This window comes from Carcharhinus amblyrhynchos, chromosome 2 (genome assembly GCF_965287045.1).
Source record: "Carcharhinus amblyrhynchos chromosome 2, sCarAmb.v2.hapA, whole genome shotgun sequence".
Classification (NCBI taxonomy): Eukaryota; Metazoa; Chordata; class Chondrichthyes; order Carcharhiniformes; family Carcharhinidae; genus Carcharhinus; species Carcharhinus amblyrhynchos.
The window spans coordinates 145,864,570-145,878,664 of record NC_137325.1 but is presented as its reverse complement, the minus strand read 5'-3'; the positions used below and the strand labels follow the sequence as shown (position 1 = coordinate 145,878,664).

The following is a 14,095-nucleotide window of genomic DNA, read 5'->3' as shown; positions in this document are numbered from 1 at the left end:
AGGGTAAATCCCGTCAGGACCAGGGGACTTATCTATTTTCAACCCTTCTAGAATATCCAACACATCCTCTGTATCAACTACAATACTTTCTATTTTACACCCCTTCACCCCAGTGACCTCCTCAGCTACATTCATATCGTCCTGTGTGAACACCGAAGAGAAATAATGGTTCAATGCCTCTCCAATCTCTTCCGGTTCCACACACAACTTCCCCCTACTGTCTGTAACTGGCCCTAATCTTGCCCTGACCAACCTTCTATTCTTGACATACCTATAGAACGCCTTAGGATTCTCCTTAATCCTATCAGCCAAAGTCATCTCATGCCCTCTTCTAGCCCTTCTGAACTCCCTCTTCAACTCCCTCCTAGCCAATCTAAAGCTTTCTACTGCACTACCCGAGCCCTCAAGCCTCATCCGAACATAAGCCTCCTTCTTCTTCCTAACCAACAAATCAACTTTTTTCGTGCACCACGGTTCCCTAGCCCTACCAATTCCTCCTTGCCTGACAGGGACATACCTATCACAGACCCACAGTAGCTGCTCCTTGAACAAACTCCACATTTCAGACGTTCCTAGTCCCTGTAATCTCCTAGTCCAACCAATGCTTCCTAATTCTCTCCTAATGGCCTCATAGTTACCCTTCCCCCAGCTAAAACTACTGACCCGAGGTTCATGCCTATCCCTTTCCATCACTAAGGTGAACGTAACCGAATTGTGGTCACTATCACCAAAAAGCACACCAACTTCCAAGTCTAGCACCTGGTCTGGCTCATTTCCCAGCACCAAGTCCAATATAGCCTCACCTCTAGTTGGCCTATCTACATATTGAGTTAAAAAACCTTCCTGCACACTTTGAACAAAAACTGACCCCTCTAACGAGCTAGAGCTATAGCTATTCCAATCAATGTTAGTAAAGTTAAAATCCCCCATAACAATTACCCTATTACTTTCACTCCTAACCAGGATCGTCTCTGCAATCCTTTCCTCAACCTCTCTAGAACTTTTTGGAGGTCTATAAAAGACTCCCAACAGGGTGACCTCTCCTCTCCTATTTCTAATTTCTGCCCATACTACCTCAACAGACAAATCCTCATTAAACTTCCTCTCTGACACTATGATATAGTCCTTGACCAATAATGCTACTCCACCCCCCCTTCTACCTCCTTCTCTACTCCGACTAAAGCACTTGTACCCTGGCACCTGCAACATCCATTCCTGACCCTGCTCTATCCACGTCTCTGAAATGGCCACAACATCAAAGTCCCAGGTACTGGTCCACGCTGCAAGTTCATCCACCTTATTGCGAATACTCCTCGCGTTAAAGTATATACATTTCAAACCTCGCTCCGCCCCACCCTCACAATGCCGTGCAATGCCATCCTCTTCTATGCCCCCCTCACTTTCACCCCCTCTACCCAGGATCCCACCCCCCCTCTGAATCAGTTTAAACCACTCCGCATAGCCTTCACAAATTTACCCCCCAGGATATTTGTTCCCCTCTGGTTCAGATGTATACCATCACTCTTATAGAGATCCCATCTTCCCCAGAATGAGCCCCAATTGCTCAAGTAATTAAACCCCTCCCTCCTGCACCATCCCCTCAGCCACAAGTTCAAACTTTCCCTCTCCCTATTCCTCTCTAAACTATCCCGTGGCACAGGCAAGAGTCCAGAGATAACCACTCTGTTTGACTTGGCCTTTAGTTTCCATCCCAACTCCATGAAACTCTGCTTAATATCCCCTTCCCTTAGCCTCCCTATGTCATGTGTCCCCACATGAATTATAACTTGGGGTTGATCACCCTCTGCCCTAAGAGTCTTGAATATCCTCTCTGACACATCCCGGACCCCAGCCCCTGGTAGGCAACACACCAGCCCTGAATCCCTACCCTTACTACCAACTCTCCTATCCGTCCCTTTAACTGTAGAGTCCCCAATCACGAGGCCCAATCTCTTGCATCCCCTAGACACCTGAGCTTTTACAATAGGCTCACCCCCAGAGTCCTGCTCCCTCTGGCTATCCCCAGTTGATGCTTCCTCAACTGTAGCCTCCAGGACCGAAAACCTATTTTGGAGGGGAACAGCCCCAGGGGATTCTCCTCCCACATGCTTCTTTCCCCTCCTCTTGACATTGACCCAAGACTGATTACTAGGAGTGACTATTTCCTTAAAACTCCTATCAATGTCTCTCTCAGCCTCACGAATTACGCGGAGCTCATCTAATACCACCTCCAGCTCCTTAACACGCTCCTCCAGAAGCTTCAATCTAAGACACTTCCTACAAGTAAATGCCATGATCTTATTGAATGGCAGGGCAGGCTTGAAGGGCTAGATGGCCTACTCCTGCTCCTATTTCTTATGTTCTTATAACAAGGAAGGTGCATTAATAGCATGCCCGATCTACCAATCTACAAATCAGCACAACATTGAGGGCTGAAGGGCCTGTACTGTGCTGTACTGCTCTATGTTCAAATCCTTGATATTCACCAATAGGAGGTCACATCGTTGGAGGCTGTAAGATGGAGAAAATCTTGGTTAGCCAGTGATGGAAAAAAATTGGAGCCTTTACCATGACAATCCACATGCACCACCATCATTTGTTTCAATGGCCAGGTGGCACATGGCTAGCGTGTGGCTCAATAATACCAACATCAGGAGTTTGATTCTTGTTTCAGTGGAGGAAGAGTTATGATCTTTTTGCTTGCCCTCCAGACAGTGGAAGGCAATACCAAACCATTGCTGAGAAACTAGCCAAGTAAATGGCTCAGTATGAAGCAGTAAGAAGTCTCACAACACCAGGTTAAAGTCCAGCAGGTTTATCTGTAGCAAATGCCACTAGCTTTCAAAACTGGCTGCTCCTTCGTCAGGTGGGTGGGAGTTCAACACTGGCATCTCCACATCAGTATGAAGCAGCAGTAGATAACGACATGCCTTCAGGCAAAGTACATAAATGAACAAAGTCACCTGTTTTGTAAAATAATTTCCATTGCTTCCACACTATCCTGGACTTACCCACAACCATCAACCCATTTCCGCACCCCATCCCCCACTCGGCCCAGCCTACCCCACATTACAGGTTTTAAGCAAATCGAGTCAATGTCTCTTTAATTTTATCATTTCTGATGCAAGGCCATTAATCAGAAACATCTACAGTTTATCTTGCAATAGATGCTGCAAGACCCGAGTACTTTCAGAATGATCTGCTTTAATCTCAGATTTCCTGCATCTGCAATAGTTTGACTTTTGTCATAAATCTGAAACTTTGAATATTTTTGGCAGATAGGGTCTGATTGAACTGTAGGATGTGTAACACACTGGCCTTGCTATCAACTACCCCATCCCATGAAATAACTTTTTCAAAGATCACTATGAAATGCTGATGACAATTTCATTTTTCGCTTCTTTAGGAAAACAGGAATTAGGAAGAAGAGTCAGCAATTCAGCCCTTCGAGCCTGTTCCGCCATTCTGTATGATCATGGCTTATCTCCATCTCATCCTAACTCCACTTCCCTGCCTTTTCCTCTTTATCCCGCCTCTAATCAAATATTTATCTCTCTCTTTCTTGAATCTATTGATTGATTCTGCATCCACTGCACTCAGACAGCGAGTTCCATGGATTCACAACGCTCAGAAGTAGCTCCTCCTTATTGTCAACCCCACCCCCCTTTACTTTACAACTATGACATTTTGTCTTCGACTATTCTAAAAGGGGAAACATTTGGTTAACAATTACCTTATCAATCCTGTTGGGTGTTTTATATACCTCAATCAAATCCCCTTTCATTCTTCTATACTCCAGCAAGTAGAAGCCCAAGCTACTCAACCGTTCCTCATACGATAGCTCCTTCAAACCTGGAATCCATCTAGTGAACCTCTTCTGAACCACTTCCAGTGTCCCACATCCTTCCTCAACGAAGGTGACCAAAACTGAAAACAATACTCCAAATGTGATCTCACCAATGCTTTATACAATTGTAACAGCACTTCTCTACTTTTATACTCTGGACCCTTTGCAATAAATGCAAATGGATAACCTCCCATTTCATTCACATTAAACACCATATGCCAGGTTCTGGCCCATCCCCTAGCCTGTCAACGTCCATTTGTAAACTTATCTCACAGCCTGCTTTCCTATCTATTTTCACATTGTCAGCAAATTTCACTATATTACCCACTGTCCCTATTTGTAGATCATTGATATAGATTGTAAATAGTTGTGGTCTAAGAACTGAAGCTTGCAGGATCCCACTAGTGACAGACTGTCAACTGGGGAAGGACCCTCTACTTTCCAGCAGTAAGCCAATCCTCAATCCAAGCCACTACTCTACCCCAACCCTTGGGATCTAACCTTTTGGATCAGTGTCACGTGGCACTTTACCAAATGCCTTCTGAAAGTCCAGATAGATCACACCCACAAGATCCCTGTTATCTATCTTGCTGATTACATCCTCAAAGAACTCTAGCAGGTTTGTCAAACAAGACTTGCCCTTCACAAAACCATGCTGACACTGGTAAATTAAGCTTTGCTTTACCAAATGGTCAGTCACCTCCTCCTGAATGATTGACTCCAGCAACTTTCCCACCACAGAGGTCAAGCTGACTGCTCTATAGTTTCCCACTTTTTGCCTCTCTCCATTCTTGAATAAGGGCATCACATGAGCATGTTTCCAGTCTACTGGTACTTTTCCGGAATCCAAGGAATTTTGGAATATCATAATTAATGCATCCACTATTGCTGCCGTCACCTCCTTTAACACACCAGGGTGTAGGCCATCAGGTCCCAGGGACTTATCTACTTTTAAACCCTTTATCGTTCGGTTTATTCTGCCTCAATAAAGATAAACAAGTGGGTGTGGTGTACTTACATTTTCAAAATCATTTGTTAAAGTGCTACAAGATAAGGCGGAGCAGTGAATCAGCATGGCAAGTGAATTAAAGAACTGGAAAACAGCAGGGTAAAGGCCATTTTCAGGTTGAAAGGCTTACCGGTGGGGGAGGGCACAAGGGTCAATGCTGTAATCTCATTTTACAATGTAGGTCAATGATTTAGATGAAGGGATGAAGTGTAATGTATCCAAGTTTGCTAACAATACAAAGCTAAGTGCCAAATGGAGCTGTTTGGAGAATATGGTTTGCAAAGGGATGTTGATGGGTGGAATAATTGAGAATAGGGCACACGGTAGCATAATGGTTAGCACTGCTCCAGGGACCTGGGTTTGATTCCTGGTTTGGGTCACTGACTATGTGGAGTTTGCACATTCTCCTCATGTCTGTATGGGTTTCCTCCGGGTATTCCGATTTCCTCCTACAGTCCAAAGATGTGCGGATTAGGTTGATTGGCCATGCCAAAAATTGACTTTAGTGTCCTGAGATGCATAGGTTAGAGGGATTAGTGGGTAGACGTGCAGGGATATGGGAGTGGGGCCTGGGTGGGATTGTGGTTGGTGCAGACTTGATGGGCTGAATGGCGTCTTTCTGTACTGTAGGGTTTCTATGATTTTCTATGACGGTGTTAGACAGAGCATGGTGAGGAAATGTTTTGGTGGGGAGAGTAGAAAAGTATAATTTATTTTAAATGGTAAGAATTTAGTAAATGCTGGTGTTCAGAGGGATTTCAATGCCTTGTATAAAACACTTGCCTCCTCCTGAGATCCCTACCATCAGAGATGCCATTCTACTTTCCTGGTGAGACCAAGAAATGTCTGAGCACACTGGATGCTCCAAGGACTGAGAGTCCAGACAATACCCTGGTTAGTACTGCTGAAGACTTCAAGAGCTAGCCATCATAGAAACGTTCTAACAGGGTTCGACAGGATAGATTCAAAAAGAATGTTCCCCATGGTGGAGTAACTCAAAACTAGTTTTGATAAGGGATAAACCTTTTCGAAATGAGGAGAGGAGAAATTACTTCACCCAGAGAATAGTGAATGTGTGGAATTCACTACCAAAGAAAGTAGCTGAGGTCAAAACATTGTGCGATTTCAAGGAGTAATTAGATACAGCTCTTGGGTCTAAAGGGATCAAGGGATATAAGGAAAGGCAGGATCAGGATATTGAATTTGATGATCAGCCATGATCAAAATGAATGGCACAGCAGGCTCAAAGGGCTAAATGGCCTATTCCTGCTTTAGTTTCTATGCCTCTGGTCAGGTTGCTTAAATACATCTACAACACTGGCATCTACTTGACAAAGAAAATTTGCCCAGATAAATCCTGTCCATAAAAAAAGTAGGGCTAATACAATCTATTCAATTACCATTTTCTTGGTGTACTCTCAATCAGAGGGGTTATGGAAAACGTCATCGAGTGCTATCAAGTGGCACTGACTCCCCAAAAACTTGCTTATCCAATGTTACTAGACCTCACTAGTGTTTGTCCAAATCTGGACAAAAGAGCTAAATCCAGACGTGAAGATAGAGTGATTGGCCTTGACATCAAGGCAGCATTTAATGACTGCTGTGGCACTGAGAACCCCAGGATTCAGGGGCAAAACTCTCCATTGATTGGAGTCATACCTAGTAAAAAGGAAAATGGTTGCAGTTGTTGGAGGTCAATCATATAGTCACAGGACATCACTGTACGAGTTCATCAGGGTAGTGTCCTACGCCCAGTTTCAATTGCTTTAACGACCCACAACCTGCTGGATTAGGGAACTCATTTCCATATTTCTTTACCTGCAGTGGCGTGCAGGTGAGTGCAGCTGAGAAACCCCACAATTTGCTGGCCTTTCTGAGTCAAACCAACTTGGACCTAAAAGTAAAAATATTTCTATTATTAGTTTTTGATGAGTGGCACATTTTAAGACTTTTTTTTTATTAATCTTGCCCCACACCTCACCAGGAAAGGGATCTGAAAACAAGCTACTCTTAAATGTTGAGCTTTAAAGCAGCATGTACACACAGGTTTAGAAAGTAAGTTGCGGTGATGAAGGCCAGTGAAGTTGTTTTGGGCAGCACGGTGGCCAAGTGGTTAGCACTGCAGCCTCAGTACCAGGGACCCAGGTCCAATTCCCAGCTTGGATCATTGCCTGTGCAGTGTCTGCACGTTCTCCGTGTCTGCGTGGGTTTCCTCCGAGTGGTCCGGTTTCCTCCCACAGTCCAAAAGAAGTGCTGGTTAGGTGCACTGGCAGTGCCAAATTCTCCCTCAGTGTACCCGAACAGGTGCCAGTGCGTGGCGACTAAGGGATTTTCACAGTAACTTCATTGCAGTGTTAATGTAAGCCTACTTGTGACACTAATAAATAAATTTTAAACTTGTATGCCTTTCTTCCTGAATACTTGGAAGGAGAAAATACAAAAAGACTGTTTGACGCGATTCTTTTGAAGCCAAACAAGACAATCCACTAATGTGGGAAAGGAGAGCATGTTAATTTGTTTTGCATTTCTACATAAAGAACTAATTGAATGAAGTCCAAATGTAAGTACTGCTCTGCAGGTTTGCTGATCATGAAAAACTAATTGCCTTTAGCAGTGTCTCAGCCTGGTAGTCCCCTCATTTCACTATCAGAAAGATCAGAGCGTGAGGTAATATTGGGCAGCAAGCAAAAGACACAAATATCTTAGGTGCAAAATTTACTGGTTCAGTACTAGTCGTCATAGAATTCCTCAGTGCAGGAGGCTGCCATCTGGCCCACTGAGTCTGCATCAACTCTGATAGAGTGCACTCTCCCTCACCCTATTCCCATAACGCCACACATGGGTAATCCTATTTAACTTGCATATCTTTGCACTATGGGAGAAAACCACAGGGGAGGTGACGGTCGTGTGGTACTATTGCTAGACTATTAATCCAAAAACTCAGCTAATGTTCACTAGGGACCTGAATTTGAATCCTGCCAAGGAGATGGTAGAATTTGAATTCAATAAAAACATGTGGAATTAAGAATCTACTGCTGGCCTTGAGACCATTGCCGATTGTCAGAAAACCTACTTGGTTCGCTAATGTTCTTTAGAGAAGGAAATCTACTGGCTTTCATGTGATTTCAGAGCCACAGCAATGTGGCTGACTCTCAACTGTCCTTGGGCAATAAATGCCTGGAATTGAACCTGTGTCCCTGTCATGGGTCATGGGTTTGGAAGGTGCTGCTTAAAGGACCTTAACTTCCTGCAGTGCATCTTGTAGATAATACACATGGCTGGCACTGTGTGTCAGTGGTGAAGAAAGTGAATGCTTGTTGATGGGGTGCCAATCAAGTGGGCTGCTTTGTCCTTCGAGTGTTGTTGGAGCTGCACTCACCCAGACAAGTGGAGATAAACAAGAATCAGGGTTCACGAAAATGAGCAAGGGGCAGGAAGGCTTCTGTCTGAACATTCACTCCCCACTGGGCAGGAAAGCAATTAATTTTTCCCAGTCAGATTTATTCCCATGATTAATGGATATCCAGCATTGCTGGGGAATTGGTGTTCTGTGTGAATTAATTCGAAGGGCACAACAACAAAATTAATTCAGCAATTACAAGTCAAGCACCACTTTTGTTGCCATGGCTTATTTTGTCTCTGGTGCGATGTTGATTGTCAAGATGTTGCAGCTGTTTTGCTGCTCCCACTCTCCAAATCCACCAATAATTAAATCTATCAACTTCTAAAGATTAAGTAGCCTCATTATTCCTCCTACCCAACTGAATCACCTCACACTTCTGTATTGAATTTTATCATCCCACTCTGCTAGCCTGTTTACGTCTCCCTGCATTTTGTTACTGATCTTTATATTAACTACACCTGCCAGTTTGGGATCACATGCAAGGTTTTGAGACATGACTCAATTTGATAGAATTTAAAGCACAAAAGGAGGATATTGAGTTTGCATTGGTTCTTCAGAGGTACAAAGCAGTTAGGACTGCTTCATACATCTTTAGTTCTTTCCTCCTTCAAATGTTTTCAATTTATTCTGGAAGCTACTTTTTAATCTATATCCACCACCTGATCAGAACGCATATTCTGAATCATAACTACTAATTTCATAAAAAGATTTCTCTCCATCCTTGGAATTCTATAACTTAGCAGGTGTAGATGTTTAGTTATTGAGTGTATTCAAGGCTGAGATAAATTTTAGAAATCTAAAAAAACAAATTGAGGCTATGGGGATCAAAAGGGAAAGAGGAGGAAGTTAAAATTAAGTTACTGAACGGCCGAGCTGTGGTCATATAGCCTACTCCTGCTCTTAATTCTCATATTTTTATGTAATCTCCGGTTATTGCAATCACTTTAGACCTATGCCCTCTTGGATGGGCCTCCAGTAAGTGGACGCTGATCTTTCTCTAAACATAACAACTCTTATCAAATCTTTCCTAAATAGAACTCCAAATTCTCCAGAATATCGACTTCACTGTAATCCCTCATATCTGGGATCACTTCAGTAATCTTTTCTGTAATCTCTCCAAAGCCTTCAACTAGCTTTACATTCAACACCTCGCTTTGTAAAGCCCTGAAACCTATATGGTTTATTAGTGGCTTTTGTTAAATTGCCCAGACACTTTCATTTTGCTTGTGCGGTCTTGTCTCATTCAGCCTACCAAAATGCAACGCCTCATTTTTGTTTGAATTTCTCTACCACGTTTACTCATTCCAGCATATCTACATCCTCTTGAAATCTATTCCTGCATTCTTCACTGCTTGCTACATCTATAAGTTACCATGTAATTTGCAAATTTTTAAACTGTGCTGTGCCCTGCACCCTTCAAAGTCCAAGTCATTAATGCACATCATAAACAGTAGTGTCTTACCCCCCCACCCCCTCTGTTTATATCTGTTCAGTCTGAAAAACAGCTGTTCACCACAACTCTTTTTCCATCCATTAGCCAATTCCATATTCAAGCTGTTACTGGCCCTTTTATCCCAGTGGCTTCATTCATTCTGCAGATCAGATTAAAAAGGTCATATAAAGCTTGTTCAAGCAGCAAAAGGACAAGATGAGAATTCTTTTAAGACCTGGTGTCCTAGCATCCAACCAGAGCAACAAACCAGTCACAGCACAAGCTGAATATTGGGACAGAATCATAGAAACTTTATAGCAGAGAAAAAGGCCATTCAGCCCATTGTGTCCAATATAACTGAAAGAGCCACCTAGCCTAATCGTTCTTTCCAGCATTTGGTCTGTAGTCTTGCAGATAACAGCACTTGATACCTTTTAAAAGAGTCGAGGGCTTCTGTATCTACTACCCTTTCAGGCAATGAGTTCTAGAGCCCTACAGTCCTTTGGATGAAAGACTAATCTTTCTACCACTTTACTCTGTGCCCCACTGATCTCTCAGTAAATAAGCCCCTCAATTTTGTATGTCGCAATCAAATCTCTCTCCAGCCTCCTGGGGAACAACCCCAGCCTATCCAATCTTTTTGCTTGGCTACAATTTTTCAGGCCTGGCTACATCCTTGTAAATCTCTTCTCTACCCTTGCTAATACAATGGTATCCTTTTTGTAATGAGTAACCAGAACTGCACACAGTATTCAAGTTGTGGCCTAACTAATGTTTTATTCAGTTCCAGTATAACCTCCCTGCTCTTATATTCTATGCCTCAAGAAATAAACAAAAAGATTCCACATGTCTCCTTAGCCACCATATCAGCATAGGGACATGTGTATGCTGTATAGAATTCAACAGTATAGCACTCCACTGAAGGGGTTAGCCTAGATTTTGTGCTCAACTCTCTAGGGAATATATGAACCCACAGCTTTCTCAGAGGAGAGCGTGTTACTCACTGAACCACAGCTGACCTCTGATCGTTACGCACATTGCGGCCAACATGCAAACGAAAATCCCATCTGGGAAATAAACACTTCTTTACCTTAGCACATAGAAGACCCTTGGCAGCCAAGGAATCTTCCCCTCGGGTCCTGGGGAAACAGAAGAACTTGGCATCTAAAATGGGATATCGGCTAGCAAGAAAGATACCACTGTTGAGGAATTTAAATTCACAACAGCCATGGAAGCCGTACACACCAACATCATAAAGGATATGTCCAAAAGCTGGTTGAAGGATCTGCTTTAGTTTGGTTGCCGTCCGTTTCTCAAACACTTCCAGGAGGCAGACGAAGGCCACATCGGCAGGAAAGAGCGGAGATATTTCTGCTAGCAGATCATCTTTCCTCTTTTGCTTTTTCCGAGGTCTACCTTGGATCTTCAGAGAGATGGGTGACAGAGCTTGCTGTCCGCTGGGCTGGTCAGTTGGCATCTCATCCATGCCACTTATTGGGTTGCCTTCTTCAACAAGTGTAACATCCGAAGGATCCATGTTAGTTTGTAATATTTCATGCATATTCTCGACTTCGCTGCTTTCTTCTGAACTATCAATGTAGTGTAGGTTGTTCACTGCCAGAACTGACCCTCCAGGTCCAAGCGGTTTGGTCATATTAAAAGAGTTGTATTCTTGTTTGACGGTGGCCAAGGGGCTATTTCTGCTCTGAAAGCTGGCAGTCACACTTGTCGGAGAATCCACGCAAACTTTAATCCTTGGTCGATTAACAGAGTCACAGATATACGCAGCAATTAGAGCAGCTCTCCTTTGGGTTTGGGACAGGTTGTTAAAGCGAGCCAAGCAATTGGGCAACAAGCACAAGTTTGCCTCCACAAAGCTAAACCCTTTAGCCTCGCCGCATCCAGTCCAGTCCTTTTGGATGTCTATCTTTGGGTTTTTCTCACGGGCGTAACTAAAGGGCCTTCTCACCGCTTGTAAAGGTGCCCAGACGATGAATCCAATTAACGCCAATGGAATAGAGACTGCTAACAGAATCAGGCACAAAAGGAATCTGAAGAAAACTTTCAGTGGCCAAAGGTAGCACTCTTGCTCTTGTTTTTGTTGCTGCTCATAAGTCGTTGGCTTAAAAGAAGCTACCATGTGATCCAGAGACCAGAAACAGGGGAAGATCAAGCTCCAGGCTGCAGTGTGTAAACCATGGATACAGGTATTGGGGAAAGGAGATTCACGTAGAACCATTTTTATAAAAAAGTCAAAATTTAATCTTCCCAGATAGTGATTATGCTAGAGGTTTGCACAATAATTTTGGTCGGCTGGTGTCAGTCATTTATCCTGATATTATATACATCATTTATATTATGTTGCATTCTGTTATATTCCGTGAAACCTCACATCAGAATTGTTGATGTAGAACGTGCTTCCTCTTTGCCCTGTGACCTGAAATGAAACAAACATTATCAGTTTTGGTATCTGTTTTTGAAATGGAAGGATAATGGTGAACCTTGATACAATACTGAGGAAGTTTTGTATTGGCAAATGTGCTGTATTTCAGGTGAAACAACTGGGACATTAAGCCCTGCTTTATCAGGTGGAAGTAAAATATCCTGTGGCACTATGTGAAGGAAAACAAGGACACTCACTCCAGCATCCAGTCAATATTCACACAAAATATCTGGACATTTATCCCACTGATTCTGGGACCTCGCTGTATGCAAACTGGCTGTTGCACTTGCTGCATTACAGGTGTACAATCCACTAGATGTAATATACCAACTCATTAAGGCTTCTTCAACAGTACTTTCAAAAATTATGACTTTTGCCACCCAGAAGACCAAGGGCAGCATACAGAAAGACTCCCTGGTTGGCCCAACCCACAAGCAAACATCACCCAGGCAACACACCCTTGTAGATGCTTAACAATAAAAATCCAGTAACATTAACATAATGGTAAAACAGAAGTTGATTTCTCCTCTGAGAACTAACACCAAGATACCCAAAGAGGAGTACCTCACCTTATAGTCTGTAAAAACTGTGTGAAGTGATGTGACCTGCTCTCCAGCGACTTCTACTGGTTAAATAAAATTAAATCCCTGACACACACAGTAAAATCAACCCGTAACAATTTACTTATCCAACGGTGAACAAATTAACTAAACTATTAACAAACTGAATAGATCCTTTCTAACTATTAATTATTCCCAAATAAAACAAGATTCTACAGGTATGCTGTTCAATAAATATGATTCCCACTCATTAACAAAATTGAATTGAGTTACCTCTAAATTACAACCAGGTTTTGTCTCTTCTGGAATATCCTGGGCCTTCTGTTAATTCTTCTGTCTGGAATTTCTTTCTTCTTTGGTACTTTTGCTATCTAGATGGTGCTTCTCTAAGACATAGAATCGCTGGCTCTCATAGCTTCATCTTTCTCTTGAAAGTTGAGAACTGTTAGCTCTGGCAGGTGGCAGCTGCTCTACTCTGTCCCACTGCCCCCTTCTTTTATACCCATGATGACATATCAATATTTCCCACAATAGGTCTTAGGCTGTCAAAACCATCAGATTTAAATTTAATAGGTTTTTGGTATCTAAGTGTCTGATTCAAATTGATTGACTAAGTTCAAAAAATTCAAAAGCCTCTTGTCTTGGTATTTCGATATAGATGTTTCAGTTTGGGCTCTCTATGTACTTGCAATTTTTAAATCTCCAAGCATAGAAAAAGCAGCAACTTTCATGGGATCAAGCAAAGCTTTCCCCCCCTAGCATTTTACAAATACCAAATTCTAACTTCCTACCTCCCAATCTACAATTACCTACCCAACTTTGCAACACATTACTCCAAGGCAAAACTGTCTTTCACTAAGGAGAAGAATACTGACAAATACTGTCCAAATTTCCAGTCTTAATCTCAGGGAGGGATTCTACACAGTCAGTACCTTGTTAAAAGATCCTCAAATGTTAGAATTGGAATTAAGGGTGCAGGCAATCTTCAAAAACTAAAAAAAAAAGGTTTAATTACTGCTTGATGATTTCCTATCACCTGACATGTGACACTTTTGACAGAATTTGACTATATCTTTACATCATTCAAGCCATGTTTTTGTACCTTAGTTTTTGTTTTCCTAATTTCCAAATATCCAGCCATTGGAATTCCATTAACCCCATTAACTTCAATGAACTAAACACCTAAGCCTCATTCTCTTCAAACTTTTCCTGAGGAATTTTCCCAAAAATAGATCCAGCCAACTGAATTTCAAGTGACTCAAGATAGCACCGGAGCGAGGTGACTTCTTGCAAGCTGTGCCCAGCCAACCTTCTAGTTCTATCTTTTACTTTTGTTTTATGCTTCTAAACCTTTATTCCACACCCTAGCTATGGCTGTAACAATACATTCTGCACTCTCTC

The 14,095-nt window shown here is 42.5% G+C and overlaps 1 protein-coding gene across 1 annotated transcript in view; it reads right to left on the bottom strand.

Moving 5' to 3' along the window:
- smpd5 (sphingomyelin phosphodiesterase 5) overlaps positions 1-14,095 on the bottom strand; it is a 51,738-nt gene that overhangs the window by 24,672 nt on the left and 12,971 nt on the right. The window contains exons 2-3 of the mRNA XM_080213745.1: positions 10,782-12,128; positions 6,675-6,750 (exon numbers count right to left, since the gene is read on the bottom strand). Coding sequence (XP_080069871.1) covers positions 6,675-6,750; positions 10,782-11,930 — 1,225 coding nt within the window. The 5' untranslated portion in view covers positions 11,931-12,128. The remainder of the gene's footprint in view (positions 1-6,674; positions 6,751-10,781; positions 12,129-14,095) is intronic.